The 15,868-nt window shown below is 39.6% G+C and overlaps 1 protein-coding gene across 1 annotated transcript; it reads right to left on the bottom strand.

Annotated features, from left to right (window-relative positions):
• Positions 1 to 2,480: 2,480 nt before the first annotated feature.
• sel1l (SEL1L adaptor subunit of ERAD E3 ubiquitin ligase) lies at positions 2,481 to 14,205 on the bottom strand. Its single transcript, XM_034162250.1, has 21 exons — positions 13,749 to 14,205; positions 13,606 to 13,643; positions 12,614 to 12,809; positions 11,711 to 11,878; positions 11,477 to 11,582; positions 10,727 to 10,889; positions 10,572 to 10,625; positions 10,418 to 10,477; positions 10,250 to 10,331; positions 9,982 to 10,136; positions 9,397 to 9,453; positions 9,231 to 9,299; positions 9,016 to 9,093; positions 8,100 to 8,162; positions 7,749 to 7,836; positions 7,009 to 7,157; positions 6,745 to 6,910; positions 6,502 to 6,576; positions 4,345 to 4,517; positions 4,142 to 4,270; positions 2,481 to 4,054 (listed from the first exon to the last, which is right to left on the bottom strand). The coding sequence occupies exons 1-21, from the start codon at positions 13,834 to 13,836 to the stop codon at positions 3,797 to 3,799; spliced, it is 2,415 nt and encodes an 804-aa protein (XP_034018141.1). The 5' UTR covers positions 13,837 to 14,205; the 3' UTR covers positions 2,481 to 3,796.
• Positions 14,206 to 15,868: the final 1,663 nt, after the last annotated feature.

Here is a 15,868-nt window from a genome sequence, read left to right as displayed (position 1 = left end):
GCATAATTACCTGCAACAATGAATCAGTGTGTTTTCATAAGTTAGAATGAGCCCTTCATATATTTACATGGGATCAATCTGTATTCCATTTTGGCTAATAAAGACGCCTAATTCCTACATACTGTGGCTTTAATATTCCTTGAAATATTGGATTAGGAAGTGTTTAACGAATGCACCATCTTGAAATATTTAACAACAAAAAAAGCTTGTTTCATCTCATATATGACTCAAACAAGATTTTGTTGAGTTTTAGGATGTATTATCTCAAAACTAGTCCTTATATCCTGCTGAATTTTTACTTAAGCAATTAGAATTTGGTCAAATATACACTCACCGGCCACTTTATTAGGTACACCTTGCTAGTACCAAGTTGGACCCACTTTTGCCTTTAGAACTGCCTTAATTCTTCATGCCATAGATTCAACAAGGTGTTGGAAATGTTCCTCAGAGATGTTGGTTCATATTGACATGATGGCATCACATAGTGGCCCATTCTCCTCTGACTTCAACAAGGCATTTTTGTCCACATAGCTGCCGCTCACTGGACATCTCCTTTTTGGACCATATTCTCTGTAACCCCTAAAGACGGTTGTGCGTGAAAATCCCAGTATCTCAGCAGACCAGCCAGTCTGGCACCAACAATCATGCCACCTTCAAAGTCACTTAAATGCTAAATGCATTGAATTGCTGTCATGTGATTTGCTGATTAACTATTTATGTTAATTGGCAATTGAACAGGTGTACCTAATAAAGTGGCTGGGGTGTGTACATTGAAGATTTACTCTTTGCAATACAAAAGTAATTACATATATAAAATAATCATGTGAACATTTCATTCAACAGAATTCCATGGATTGATAAACCAGCACGTCTTACTACAGTGTTATTACACTTAGCTCGGAAACCGTTATATTTCATGTAAAAGAAGTGTTGCCATTTCAACATGAAACACATTAAGAAGAGCACAATTAGAGCAGAAACAAATATTTATTAACTTGTAATAGTAATGATGAAAATGCAATGTTTAAGCTTGACACTGTGAGTTACTTTGTTGGCAAATGCCACTCGGTCCACTGCTGGTCATCATCCATAAAACATTTCTCTTTTCCCTGTGATCATTTCAAGCAAATGTGAGACCAAACTGAATCTTTCCATCTTTTTAATAAGCACATGTTGGGTAAGTGAATAAAACGGATTTAAACACACAGGCAGCAACATTATTTTAATATTGTTTTGGCCGAACGGTTCTTTTATTTCTCACGAAGAGCTCAAAAGTTGGTCCATCTGAGCTGAGATGTGTAGGCAGAGTACAGCTCAGACTTTTGGTGAGGAGGCGGATATTCTCACACCGGCTGAAATTATGCAAGCGAACAGACGTCTCGTCGACATCGTCCAAGACAACAAACAACCAGAATGAATCCACCTCAAATCGTGCTGCTTTCAGCAAACAAACTGAAAAAGTGAAACCATTCAACAATGAAGAGCTATTTAGAAATTAACTTGAAATGTGACATTATGACGGCGGCCTATCTGGGGTGTAACTATTCACCCGCTAATTAAAACAGAGGGTATACACAATTTTTTTTTTGCTGTTTCCCCATAAGCCAACTGTGACTGACTTCCTGTAATCATTTATTGTTATAAGAGTTCAGCACCTGCGTCTGACACCGTGGCTTTGATACGTGCCCACCACTTTGAACACTTATGACCTCGAGTTTGGCCTTTCAAGGTCACATGACCAGACAGCTATATATATATATATATTCATTTTAGCACTTAATAACCAAAAGTGTAGCTAACCAATTCACGAAACTGAAGAGTGTGGTTGAAAAGTTGACCTTGCCTCTTCACTGATTTTCCCCCCAAAAGTTAAATAAATTTGTCCTTGGCTGACCCTCAATCATTGACCCAAAACTTATTGTATTTATCCACAAAGCAGCACAGAGGACCACAGCTGCAGCTAAGGATTATTTTCATTGTTGATTAAACAGTAAATGGACTGCATTTATATAGCGCATTTCCATCTGCATCAGACGCCCAAAGCGCTTTAAAATAATGCCTCACATTCACCCCGATGTCAGGGTGCTGTCACACAAGGTGCTCACTACACACCGGGAGCAACTAGGGGATTAAGGACCTTGCCCAAGGGCCCGTAGTGATTTTCTGGTCAGGCTGGGATTTGAACAGAGGATCCTCTGGTCTCAAGCTCAACAGTTTAACCACTAGACCATCACCAGATCCGATTAACCTCTTTAAGAGTAATCTATTAGTCATTTGATCAATAAAATGTCACAACATGGTGGAAAAAAAAAGTCAAAATACCACCTTCAAATATTTTGTTTTGTCCATAACCCAAAGATATTCAGTTTACTGCCAGAAAAAGGCTACAAAAATTTTAAAAAGTCATAAAACATTGACATTGAAGACATGGGGGGGGAATATGTTAGTATCTTGACATAAAAAAGGACAGACAACTAACATAATTGGCAATTACTTTAATCAATTAATCGTTGCAGCTCAATCCAGGAAAACAAAATTCCTGCATGCTCTATCACTGCTTGTTTTATATATATAGTCATTATTGAGGGGCTGCAACACATAAAATGCTGAATTTGTAAAATGAGACTCCGTTATCAATTATTCTAACAACTCTGAATGGATTCACATCAGCTACAATTCTTACACGTTGTCCCCCCACTTGCAATTGCACCTGATTATTATTATTTTTCCATTTTTAAGTTCAAACACTCACTCTTCAGTGTTTGGATAGTAAAACGTTTCACTGTGGACGTCACCTTGTCTCCATGCAGGATTTTGACGGCCGATTACTCTACTGACAAATTATCAGCAGTGTGCTGTCCAATATCTTAACATAAAACTTGGTGATAAAAATGATTCTGCTATCGATATTAACGCCATAAATAACTCAAAACACACACACACACAAACCTAATAAATTACTTAATGTAAAATTTGTTCACCTGTGAAAGATTTGGGGAGGAGGTGTGGTCAGGTGAATTCCCCCCCCCCCAAAGAAACAATTATTCAAAGGAAAAAAAAAAAAAAAAAAAAAAAAAAAACTAAAGTTAATTACAGCCTGAAAATTACCAAAGTCACTAAATATCCATAACAACACAGCTACATTTAATCAGCATTTATATGATCGCAGGTTCATCCGACACAAACATGAATCATTTGTTGTTCACGTCACAACTTCTGTCCAGCTACGTGAACATTTAAAATATTTTGGGGAGAATGACGAGAGATGCATTGAACTTTTTTTGCTCCTCCAAAGTTTCCCAACATTTTTTGGTTTAAATGTTTTGTGTCTATAATTAAAGAGTAATTGTGGTTTTCAAAGACATCAGCAAAAACAAAAAAGACTGAAGTTGATGTTTTACCCCAAATACTGGATTAAAAAAAAAAAATAAATAATAAAAGGCCGACTGAAGGACTTCCATAAGCAACCGTGAAAACAAACTGATACACAACTCAGACTTAAGCTTTTGCTAATGAGTCCAGTCCAAATCCACCTTGATCTGGCAGCTGCACACCTGTTTCAATGCGAGGACTTGTGGCGAACTCCAGAAGTATCCAGAGTCTCAGATTGACATGTCTGTAGTCCTTACAAGCAAAAGTCCACTGTTTTGCCTCAGAACAAACTTAGTTTATTAATTTCAGTCTGTGTGTGTGTGTATATATATATAGGCACAGAAGGTCAGCAGGTTCTCGGAGAGCAGCGGCTGCTTCGTGCAGCAGCCGGCACTGCCCCCTTCTCTTTTCTACCAGTTTGTTCTCACTGCTGTTCCTGTGGCTCCTCCTCTTCCTGGGCAGGGCCCTGGAGCTCAGCCTGGGCTTGCGGCTGCTCCTGTGCCGGTCTCGGCGGGGGTGCTGGTGCAGGAGCGGGCGGTCGAGGCGGCGCTATGATATGGTGGTGGCGCTGTCGGTAGGCAATGACTGTGCCCAGCAGCAGGGCGATGACGGTCATGAGATACAGGTCCCACTCCGGGCCGAGGAGCTGGTCCAGGTCCACTTGGGAAACCAGCTCTTTTAACTGATGGACAAAACAAAGAGGGAGACGTAAAAACAGCTTCAGCCGGTCACAGAGTCGGCTTTGGAGGACGGAAGCTGAGCGACTTACATTCAGGTCGTGCAGGTACTGCAGAGTGTATATCAGTCCGAGCTTACACAGGGCCAGGAAGACTGGAACCTGGGCGTCGGGACTGGCTTCAGCAGCCATGTCATAGAAACGCTTGGCTAAATGGATGTCCTGTGGGAACACATGGAATAAGTCTGTGTGCGCCACCAAAACCTGCTCATCGGCATGACGTGACATGAGCCCACCTGTTTAATACCCAGTCCTTTCTCATGCATGTAACCCAGATTAAACATGGCCTGGGCACTGTGCTGTTGCTCCGACGCCAGTCTGTAGTGGATCACAGCCGTCTCGTAGTCCACGTCCGTCCCATAGCCGTAGTAGTGGTAGTCTCCTAATTTTATCCTCGCCACAGTGTAACCTGAATGTTATTGTCACATTCAAACATTACATTTCCAGCTCAGAATCAAACTCTTTAAAAGCTACGGTGTGTGGGAGTTAGTGTCATCTAGTGGTGAGAATGCAGACTGCATTGTCACTTTTTTGGTGACAGGTATTCATGCATACAACCCCTGGCAAAAATTATGGAATCACTGGCCTTGGAGGATGTTCATTCAGTTGTTTAATTTTGTAGAAAAAAAAGCAGCTCATAGACATGACACAAAACTAAAGTCATTTCAAATGGCAACTTTCTGGCTTTAAGAAACACTATAAGAAATCAGGAAAAAAAAAATTGTGGCAGTCAGTAAAGGTTACTTTTTTAGACCAAGCAGATGGAAAAAAAAAAAAAAAAAAAAAATGGATTCACTCAATTCTGAGGAATAAATTATGGAATCACCCTGTAAATTTTCATCCCCAAAACTAACACCTGCATCAAATCAGATCTGCTCGTTAGTCTGCATCTAAAAAGGAGTGATCACACCTTGGAGAGCTGTTGCACCAAGTGGACTGACATGAGTCATGGCTCCAACACGAGAGATGTCAATTGAAACAAAGGAGAGGATTATCAAACTCTTAAAAGAGGGTAAATCATCACGCAATGTTGCAAAAGATGTTGGTTGTTCACAGTCAGCTGTGTCTAAACTCTGGACCAAATACAAACAACATGGGAAGGTTGTTAAAGGCAAACATACTGGTAGACCAAGGAAGACATCAAAACGTCAAGACAGAAAACTTAAAGCAATATGTCTCAAAAATCAAAAATGCACAACAAAACAAATGAGGAACGAATGGGAGGAAACTGGAGTCAACGTCTGTCACCGAACTGTACGAAACCGCCTAAAGGAAATGGGATTTACATACAGAAAAGCTAAACGAAAGCCATCATTAACACCTAAACAGAAAAAAAAAACGTTACAATGGGCTAAGGAAAAGCAATTGTGGACTGTGGATGACTGGATGAAAGTCATATTCAGTGATGAATCTCGAATCTGCATTGGGCAAGGTGATGATGCTGGAACTTTTGTTTGGTGCCGTTCCAATGAGATTTATAAAGATGACTGCCTGAAGAGAACATGTAAATTTCCACAGTCATTGATGATATGGGGCTGCATGTCAGGTAAAGGCACTGGGGAGATGGCTGGCATTACATCATCAATAAATGCACAAGTTTACGTTGATATTTTGGACACTTTTCTTATCCCATCAATTGAAAGGATGTTTGGGGATGATGAAATCGTTTTTCAAGATGATAACACATCTTGCCATAAAGCAAAAACTGTGAAAACATTCCTTGCAAAAAGACACATAGGGTCAATGTCATGGCCTGCAAATAGTCCAGATCTTAATCCAGTTGAAAATCTTTGGTGGAAGTTGAAGAAAATGGTCCATGACAAGGCTCCAACCTGCAAAGCTGATCTGGCAACAGCAATCAGAGAAAGTTGGAGCCAGATTGATGAAGAGTACTGTTTGTCACTCATTAAGTCCATGCCTCAGAGACTGCAAGCTGTTATAAAAGCCAGAGGTGGTGCAACAAAATACTAGTGATGTGTTGGAGCGTTCTTTTGTTTTTCATGATTCCATATTTGTTTCCCTCTGCTTGGTCTAAAAAAGTAACCGTTACTGACTGCCACAATTTTTTTTCCTGATTTCTTATAGTGTTTCTTAAAGCCAGAAAGTTGCCATTTGAAATGACTTTAGTTTTGTGTCATGTCTGTGATCTGCCTTTTTTCTTCAAAATTAAACAACTGAATGAACATCCTCCGAGACCGGTGATTCCATAATTTTTGCCAGGGGTTGTAATTGTCTAGCTCACAAAAATAGCCGCTTTCAAGCTTGCTAGCCTGCACTAGCAACCGTGCAGCAAAGTTTTATAAATGCTATATTCCACTCGTGCTAATAAACGCCCCTAAATCCTGTAAGACACTGTAGCGTTAAGAAAGTATGTGAAGGCTGCATGAACTGACCCTGAGCTGCAGCTCTTGTCCAGTGAAGCAATGCTCGAGGATACGTCTCATTGTTGCTGAAGATCTTTCCTCCATCTGTAACCCAACAGTACAGATCCTAATTAACTTGCTGTAACATCAACAACCCTGGGACAAGTTTGTCGGACACGAAGAAAACCAATTTTATAGTTGTTTGCCAAAACATGGCTGTAGCTGCTGCTCGAATTCATTTATATACGGTCACTATGTGGTAGTACAACATACGCTGGTCCAGAACGAATGCCACGTTGCTCTGAGCCACCTCGTAGCCCTGCTCAGCCAAAAGCATGTACTGCACCAGTGCCGCATCCATCTCGCCTTCCTTAAAACTGCTGTACGCCGACATCAGACGCTCTGACCAGCGCCCACGCTCACACACACTCTTGAAGAGCTGCAACCAATGAGAATGAATGATTAACAATGCTGCCTTCCCAGCTTGGTAACCTCTGGCAGAACGACGGCGAAAACAGTCACGTTAAAGCTGCTCACCTCCACAGCAGTGTGACAGGAGCGCATCACTCCCGTGCCAGTGGCGTGCATCTGGGCCAAGTTGTAAAAAGCTAGAATGTGACCTCCCTGAGAGGCCAGGTTGAAGAACTTCAATGCCTGCTTGTAATCGCGCTTCACCCCAATGCCATCTACAAAAGAAGACGAAGAAAAATGCTTCAAACCAAGAAGTGAAGAGTTCTAGTTAGAAGCAACAAGCAAAGCACAAAATAATAAACTCCAATAATAAAAGAATAAATGCCAATAATAAGTGCAGTACAACAATGCACAAAAATCCAAAATGAATGAGCTGATAATACGGATAAAAGGTGTAACTTATACTCTGGTAAAAATACGGTATACTCAGGAAAATACAGTAGTTTGGGAGATCCTATGACTTACCCATAAAATAAGTGAACAAGCAATAATAACCAATTACATAGGATTTCCCAGAAATCAAAGCAATAAAAATAAACTTTAATAATAAAAGAAATAAATGCCAACAATAAAAGAAACTACAAAAATGCCAAACAGCTGATAATACAGGAGAAAAAAAAAAGTGCAACATAGACATTTCATCGCCCCCTTAGGCATTTTTGACAGGTGCGACTTATACTTTGAGAAATACTGTAAATTTTTACTTTTTTTTTTATTTTTATTTTATTACCCAAACTATCATCTCCGGGCCAAAAAGAAGCAAATGCCCTGGGAACACATGCTGAAACTCAGGCTTCAACACTTACTATAATACATGGTACCCAGCTGAAGCTGTCCGTCAACCCAACCCTGTTCTGCTGCTTTCTGGAAATATTTCAGTGCCAGCTCGTAGTTCTGAACACACAAAACACACTACTTATAGTTTATTAGTTTCAACATCAGCAATAATCTAGTATCTTCACACAGGATTTATAAAACAAGACCATTTTATCCATGATTTGTTTAAATTTATCATACTTTAGTTTCCATTATTGGTTCTAAAAAACAGCCAAATCAACAACATGAAAATGTTTAACACAATAAACACAGGCAGGTATCTGGATCCCGACCAATTTACATATTTATGTCCTTTTTAAGAGATTCATTCAGTTCCTTACCACTGGGACACCCCTTCCATATAGGTAGGCCATACCCAGGCCACTCTGACCTACTGGGTTACCCTGTAGACCACAAAAAAAATAAACCAACAAATTCACAGTCAGGTCCATAACAGGGCTGCAACTGAAGATTATTTTCATCATTAATTCAGTGTTAAGTCCATAAAATGTCAGCAAATGGTGAAAAAAGTTGATGGTATTCCAGAACCCAAGATGATGCCTTCAAATGTCTTCTTTGGTCCACAGACCAAAAATATCTGGTCTACTGCTGGAAAGGAATAAAGATCCTAGTAAAATAAAAACTACAAAATATTTACATTTAAGAAGCTTTAAAAAAAAAAAAAAAAAATTGGATTAAAAATAATACATCACCCAAAATGATAATCAATAGTTGTTGACTATTTTAATTGTCAATCATTTATTCACTGCTGCTGTGGTCAACAAGCAGTTGGGCACCGTGACAATTTTTGTAACCATCTGTGTACCACTACAATGGATTTAGAAAAATAAAAATACTGTAAAATATCACAGCTACTTTTATACACAGCTCCTCCATCCCTCCAAATATAAGAGTTATTGTTGATACAATTTCACTGCCAGTTCTATTTTAAGACAAGCTGATGGATACGTAAACATTTCCAAGTTACTGAATGTATCTTGGACTTCATTTCCATCAATCATCGAATTAAAATCAGTACAACACTGTATGTAGTAGACAGTTTACAACAACAGCAACTGCAAGGAGGAGACTGATGAAGGAAGCCACCAAGACACAAATGGTGATATAAGCTTCTGTGGCTGTTCATGGCACAAAATTTGTCTATTGTATGACCAGTTGTACAGCTTCCTGGTGGAACCGCAAAGGAGTGTACAAACCCAATGTACACTAAACATCTGAAACAAAAACATGAGTTACCAAGTCTGAAGCCTTCTTGAAGTACTGCAGAGCTGTCTCATTGTTCTGAGGGAGAAACTTGCTGCCTTCAGAGTACATCTGAGAGACAGAAATAAGCACTTACTCTTCATGAACTGGCTATAAATGTAATAAAACTGCAAACCCAAATTACAGCCTTTAATTGTTTTGGATTGGCTCTTCATGACAACCAAACATGAGCTCCCCTTGTCACTCACCTTACCCAGAAAGGCCATAGCATGTGTACTCCCTGCATTGGCAGCCTGGGTGAAGTAGTCATATGCTCTCTGTTAGAGAGAAGCAAGAGAAATCTATTTACCACTACAAAATCCAAACAATATTAGTAAAAAATAAATAAATAAATCTTTGGAGAAAAAGTCACACCTGATGATTCTGTTCAACTCCACGTCCTCCATGCAAGTGCAGCTGACCTAATCCGACCTAGCAAAGTGACAAAAATCACTGCATGTGGGAGGGTGCATGCATTAGGCAGGACTTCTATAAATAATAAGAATTCTGACATTCTACTTAGAAGAATTTCTCAAAACATTAAGTTTTGAGCACCAGTCATATTTGGAATATTTGCATGCAAGTAAATGTCAGATTTGGATTTCACTGTAAAATACTCCAAGTGTCCTGGAACCCATAAAGTAAAGCCTTATATACAAGTTTCTATCGGCTCCGGGTGTCCAGAGGGCAATTCCTCATCGGAGGTTAATAAACAAAAATGTTCTGGCACTGATCCGATCTCAGCGCACATCGTTTTGTAGTTTTTCCACACCACCTCTTCCACAGATGGAGGCGAGACACCAGGAAAAGATAAATGGATCACAATAATGAGGTAAAACGCGGACGAGTCAGTCAGCTGACTTGGCACCATTTGGGTGGGTGTTGGCATGCTGATCGGCGCCCTCATCTTCATTAATTCCAAGAGCTACAATGTGACAACTCCAGACATAACTATTTTACCTGTGCTTGTACGTCTCCTTTCTCAGCTAAGAACTGGTAGTACTGAATCAGGTCCTCCTCCAGCATTCCGCTGGTGGATCCGGGGTTCTCCACCTCATCCAGCAGCCTGATCCTCTGCACGGCTGAACCGCCAGTCAGGGACACATCACTGGCAACTGTGGATGTTTATGAATTGAGAGCTCATGCTACGAGCCAATAATCTACCAAATTATAGTCTAGCACATCGCGTATAAAACACCACAGAAAATTCTATGAAATATATTCTCACCGTGATTTGCCACGAGCCTATAGTGGGTCAGTGCTGATTCACAGCTCTGGGGTACACCCACACCTCCCCAGTATCGGTATCCCTGATGCAACAAAGAGAACAAATGTTACTTTATGCTTCAGACAAAGTCATTTTGTTGTAGATAGGAAGGCAAACCAGTCGACTTACTAGGATCATATGAGCCATCAAGTTTCCACCCAATGCTCCAAATGTGTAGTAAACCAAAGCCTGAAGTCCAAAGAAAGTGCACAATATGCATAGATTATTAAGTGTAGAAAAGGAGGCAGGTATAATTTCATTAATTAAATAAAAAGAAAAATACTTTTGCTTGGCTGGAGTTGACACCAAGCCCGGCAGCATATAGAAATCCAAGAGCCTACAAAAAAAAAAAAAAAACATACGCCATCACTTGCATGCTGAGTAATGCAGGAAGTTTCTACTGTGGATCACTAGCATAAACGACAGAGCGAGACGCACTGTTTGAGCTTTGGGTGAACCCTCCACGGAAAGCTTCTCCAACATTTCCTTGGCTCTGGTGATGTTCTGTCTCATGTAGCTTCCAAACAGCATGGCATAAGCCACCTTCTCCATGGCTTTATGGTGGCCTTTCTCTGCTATTTTCAGCAGCTTCTCATATAAACTGAGAGAGGGTGGATGGGCATTAAGAAGGAACACAAATATAACTTAATAAAAAAAATAAATAAATAAATAAATAAATAAATAAAAAAGCATGTGCACAACAAACAGTCCTACAACACCTAAAGCAAACAAAGTTATGCAGAGCAAAGTCACAGGAGCAGTGTGATTTAAAAAAAAAAAAAAAAAAAAGCACATAAACCACAACTATAAGCTTAGCAAAAGCAGAAATGTGTGTTCTAAGATTTGTGTTTGTATTATTGTGATCATGTTTACCTGCTATTCTAAGCAGTTTTATGATTACGGTAAAACTGAGCACTCATCTGCAGCTTGAGTGGCTGCAAGTCAGAGTTAAAGTACTGCTGTCAAAAATGAAGCAACTGACACCATCCTCATGCCTCATCTCCATTTTTGGCAGAGTACAAGTTTACACTTCATTCGACGGGTTTCAAGATTCTGGTTGTAGCCAATACCAATAGAGGAGAAAAGATACAATCACCTTTATGTCATTTGTAACTTCAAAATACACCAAAAACAAAACCAAACTTCACAATTAAGAAGCAAATTGAGCAGGAGTCAGAAGAAACCTACTCTTTCTTCTGGCTCCTCCGGATAGTGATGTTGAGCATTCGCACCACAGTCTGATACTGTTCCTCAGTCTCCTCTGCCTGCAGCCGCCGCTGTGACTCCTCCTCAGCTAAAGGACATAGAGGAGACGCAACTAATATCAGAAATGTGAAAAGAATGCTTTTAAACATTTGGTCACTTTGGGAAGAAGAGTTATTTCATAAAACTGGACAACTGGATAGAAGACAGAACACTTACTCTCACAGAAACCCCACTTTTTATCCTGGTCATAGTCGTATGTTGTTGCGCACCACAGCCGTCCATCACCCCGCCCATCGGTGGTACACTCAGAATACTCCTTCCCTTGGAAAGAGAAGGGAAATATGCAGAGCTCTCCATTGGCTGTACCACCATTGACTATAGGAACTGCATGGGGAAAGGGGATAAAAAAAATTAAAAAAAAGCATGACAACACTTTAAAAACATATCTAGAGATTAGTGGTGGCCAAGTGGTTAATGCGCTTGGTTTCAGTTCGGAAGGTTCTGGGTTCAAATCCCACCCCTGCAACATTTCTCCATGTAATGTGGAGTTGCGTCAGGAAGGGCATCCGGCGTAAAAACCTGTGCCAAATCAACATGCAGATCCACCTTGGATTTGCTGTGGCGACTCAGAGTGCAAACAAGGGAGCAGCCGAAGGGACTTACTAGTGTAGATAATATGGAGAACTATTTTCCCCTGAAAGAAAGAGAAGTTATAAGTTCAATAAAAAAATAAATAAAAATCTCATGCAATATGATGCAACTGTCTGCAAGAGAATCTACAGGTGCAAGGACGCTTTTAATTTCTCATGGGGTTTAACTGTTTATCCTGTGTGTAGCAGCACTGAAACCACATAACAACTGAAAAACAGGGCAGAAAGAATATTGCTCTCTAAAACAGATGCAGTCAAGCCAGAGCTGAAAACCTGAGTGCAGTGAGGTGTAACAAAGCCAGTGAACACACTTGCTGGAAACCTTTGCTGAAAAGCTTTGTGGGCTAAAAACCATCTGCAATCTGCATTTTGTCATCGCCACCATGGCACGGCAAGAAAAGCGAGCTCCACTTTAACATGGGAACAAAACATCAGCAGCCCACAGAATAGTCTTTCCTAATCTCCTCACCTTCTTTAGGTTTTTCTTCAGCAGGAGGTAGCTGGTCAGGTAGCTCCTCCTTCTCTTCACCCTCCAGTCCATCCTTAGGTGGCTGTTTCTCCTCTTCTGGTCGAGAGGGTTCATGACCTGAAGTGAAGGAGGTTTCTGCCGCAATCGATGAGCCAAGTATGATGTCGTCATCCTCAGAGTCTGGCTCATGATACGACTTGGAGAAATAAATAATCAATGGATGGAAACAAAGATCACTGGATGACAGTATCTAGTGGCTTCAAATATCAAAATACTGCAAACTCTCGAGGTGCTTCTCTCGACATCTGAGGTAAACAATTCTTGGGTTTACTGGAAGTAATTGAGGTGTGCCTAATTTTGCACCAAAAATTGTAGTGCAATGTTGTGAAAATTCACATCCATTTACAGAAATGCAAAACCAATGGATTGTTCCACTTTTGTCATCTCATCTGAAGATGTGATCAGATTCAGCAAATCTATCACAATGGATGAATTTCAGATATTTCAGCCCATGTTTTCAAAATGTTCTGACTATTAACAGATAATTAGACATAAACACTGCTCCTCTAGCACCTGGTTATCACAAAAGCCTGAAGCATATTTTGAAGAGATTTGGTTTGGTAAATTTCAAGTAAAGAATCTCAACTTCACTATTCACAATGTTACACAGAAAAAAAAGCACATTACTGCTGCTGCAGGAATACAAACAATATATGGGGAAAATAATCAATATAATCTGTATTCTTTATTTGCATCCAGAGTGCTAAACAATGAGGCAACTTTTTCAGTACGTGTTTGGGATAAAATACAGTAAAACATATAGTGTGTCACTTGTTTGCAGACAGACACATAATGGTGTTTACCCCAAGATTATGCTCAACTGAAAGTCTGCACATCAAGATTCTTTCAAATCAATTGCAATGGCGCAGAATCAAGGCTACTTAAATTGTCACTGTCCAAATAATGATGTTCGTGACCACTTCACGACGTACTTTTAGCTCTGGTTCATCGTCCACATGTTGCTCTTCATCTGTAAAGTACATGAAAGTAAATAGTTTCGTCGCATAAGAGCGGCTTACATCATCTTAAAACACATCATATGACAGTAGCTACATAGCTGACATTTAGTACTTACCAGCTGTTACTCCTTTCACGAAAACTATTAGAACAATCGTGAAAACACAAAATGTCCCAGCCGTCTTTAAACGCCACTTAAAGCCCATGTTGTTGATGTGCTAACAGCCTGCTAGCTGGAGCTACGGCTGTGTTCACCTGTAAACATTAAGTTACGGCTGTGTAAAATTTTCTGAACTGTACATTTAGGCCATGACAAAAATAAAGTCTCTCGGGCGACAACTTGATAGATTTAGCTGCCAAAGAAGCTAACAGCGAAGTCAGCTAAATGACATTAGCGCAGACACAACCGCAAAAAAAGAAAGAAAACGCAATATTTACAACAAAAATATCTATCGACTCTGACGTGTGACAACCAACTACCTCATGCCATAAAAACAGTCACATTTAGCGAGAAAATACAAAAAGTGCACACTACTTAGCTAAACATGCTAAAGCCCATGCTACAGATCGACGCTTCCTATCTTCTCAACGCGACCAATGACATGACGGTAACAGTGACCGTAACCAATGAACGTGGAGCACCGACATTTCAGCCAATCAGGTGCGTCCACAATTATATCTCGAGGTTGACGAGTTTATCGTTTGTCCACGACACTAAAAGCACAGTGAGTTGAGTTAAAGGTGAAAATCAATGAACTGTATTTTGTAAAAGCCTTTTAAAAAAAAATCATGTTGATTTGTGTTTGTTTTATTGGTATCTTTGTGCAGTTCCCGTGAAATGGGAGGGAATCGATTCAAAATGTTCACAAACCAGATAAGTTTGTCACTTTTGATATAGCTCCACTTACATAAATAAATACATAAATGCTGTTAAATCGTTTCTTATGTACCCCACGCCGACGTGAGGCGAAAATTTGCAAAAATAAATAAATAAATAAAAATAAATAATTAGAATATATATATATATATATATATATATATATATATATATATATATATATATATATATATATATATATATATATATATATATATATATCGTACTCGAGGCGGAGCTACATTAGGCCACATCCCTCTGTTTGACGTCAGTCTCGAGACTTCTGCAAAATAGCTTTTAATGACACAATATTTGAATGCAAAGTTGAAACTTTTTGGTAGAATTGATGTTATTACTGGTATGTTAACAAAAGATGACTAATCACAAAATAATCAGTAGACTGATAGAAAAAAAATTGTTAGTTTCATTGAAAAAAATACTTGTTAGATTAATCAATTATAAAATAATAATTACTTGCAGCCCCAATAACCTATTAATAAATGGTTTCTAAGAATCTTTGGGGGAGTGAAAAAATGGATTTGCTTTGGTTTTTTGAAATTTGGAAAAATGTCTTTTTATTTACATTTCCAGTGAATGATTATCAAATTAATGCTCTTTTTAATCGTAAAATGGTTCCTCTAGAAATGCAACAGAAGAAACAGATACAGGAACTTCTGGCCAAGAGAGCCACAGGCGGATATGGGGGGGTGGGGGTTGTGCCAAAAATTTAATGGCTATGCTACAACTTGCCAACTGAAAGCTTAACCCTGTCCAGGGTATAATGGCTTCTTTTTTATTTTTTTTTTTTAACTACTTTTGGTTTTACCTTCATAAAGTGGGTCGCCCTTTTCAGTCTGGTCTGCTTGAGGTTTCTTCCTCAACAGGGTTCTGTACTGCAAATTTTTGCCCGGCCCTAGGATTCAAATTGGCTGTACCGCCCAGCATGGATTTTTCAAAAAATAAACTGAAATGTTGCTGAAAAATGTACCAATTTGACGTATTTCAAGCTTACAGAGTTGCACTTTTGCTTTATTTTGCAATTTCAACCAAATAATTAAAGAAATAAGAAATATATTTCTCATTTTCTTCGGATTGTAGCGGCCAATCTACAACATGCGCATGTGCACATGCACACACAAGGACCGTTTCGCACATAATTCACTCAGTCAGACGTCGTTCAGAAGGAAATGCAGCAACTTGCAATAACACTGGGTTTCCTGCCTTATTCAGGGACACGTGTGACACTCCAATGTACAGGTTCACATTTAATGTTGTGGTGCGCTGATGTGGAAGTTTAGAGCGAGGCTCCTGGCGTGCCATTGAGTAAGACCTCTACATATCTCCACGCTGTTAAAGATAAG

This window comes from Thalassophryne amazonica, chromosome 21, assembly GCF_902500255.1.
Source record: "Thalassophryne amazonica chromosome 21, fThaAma1.1, whole genome shotgun sequence".
Classification (NCBI taxonomy): domain Eukaryota; kingdom Metazoa; phylum Chordata; class Actinopteri; order Batrachoidiformes; family Batrachoididae; genus Thalassophryne; species Thalassophryne amazonica.
Note: the sequence above shows the minus strand (reverse complement) of the source record. Positions and strands in the feature narration are given on the sequence as shown.

Coding starts and splice junctions, on each gene's coding strand:
- sel1l (XM_034162250.1), bottom strand. CDS start 13,836: ATGGGCTTTAAGTGGCGTTTAAAGACGGCTGGGACATTTTGTGTTTTC. Junction 11,583..11,710: donor AAAGTGGGGTTTCTGTGAGA/GTAAGTGTTCTG, acceptor TATGTCCTTTAG/CTGAGGAGGAGTCACAGCGG. Junction 4,518..6,501: donor GACAAGAGCTGCAGCTCAGG/GTCAGTTCATGC, acceptor AATAACATTCAG/GTTACACTGTGGCGAGGATA.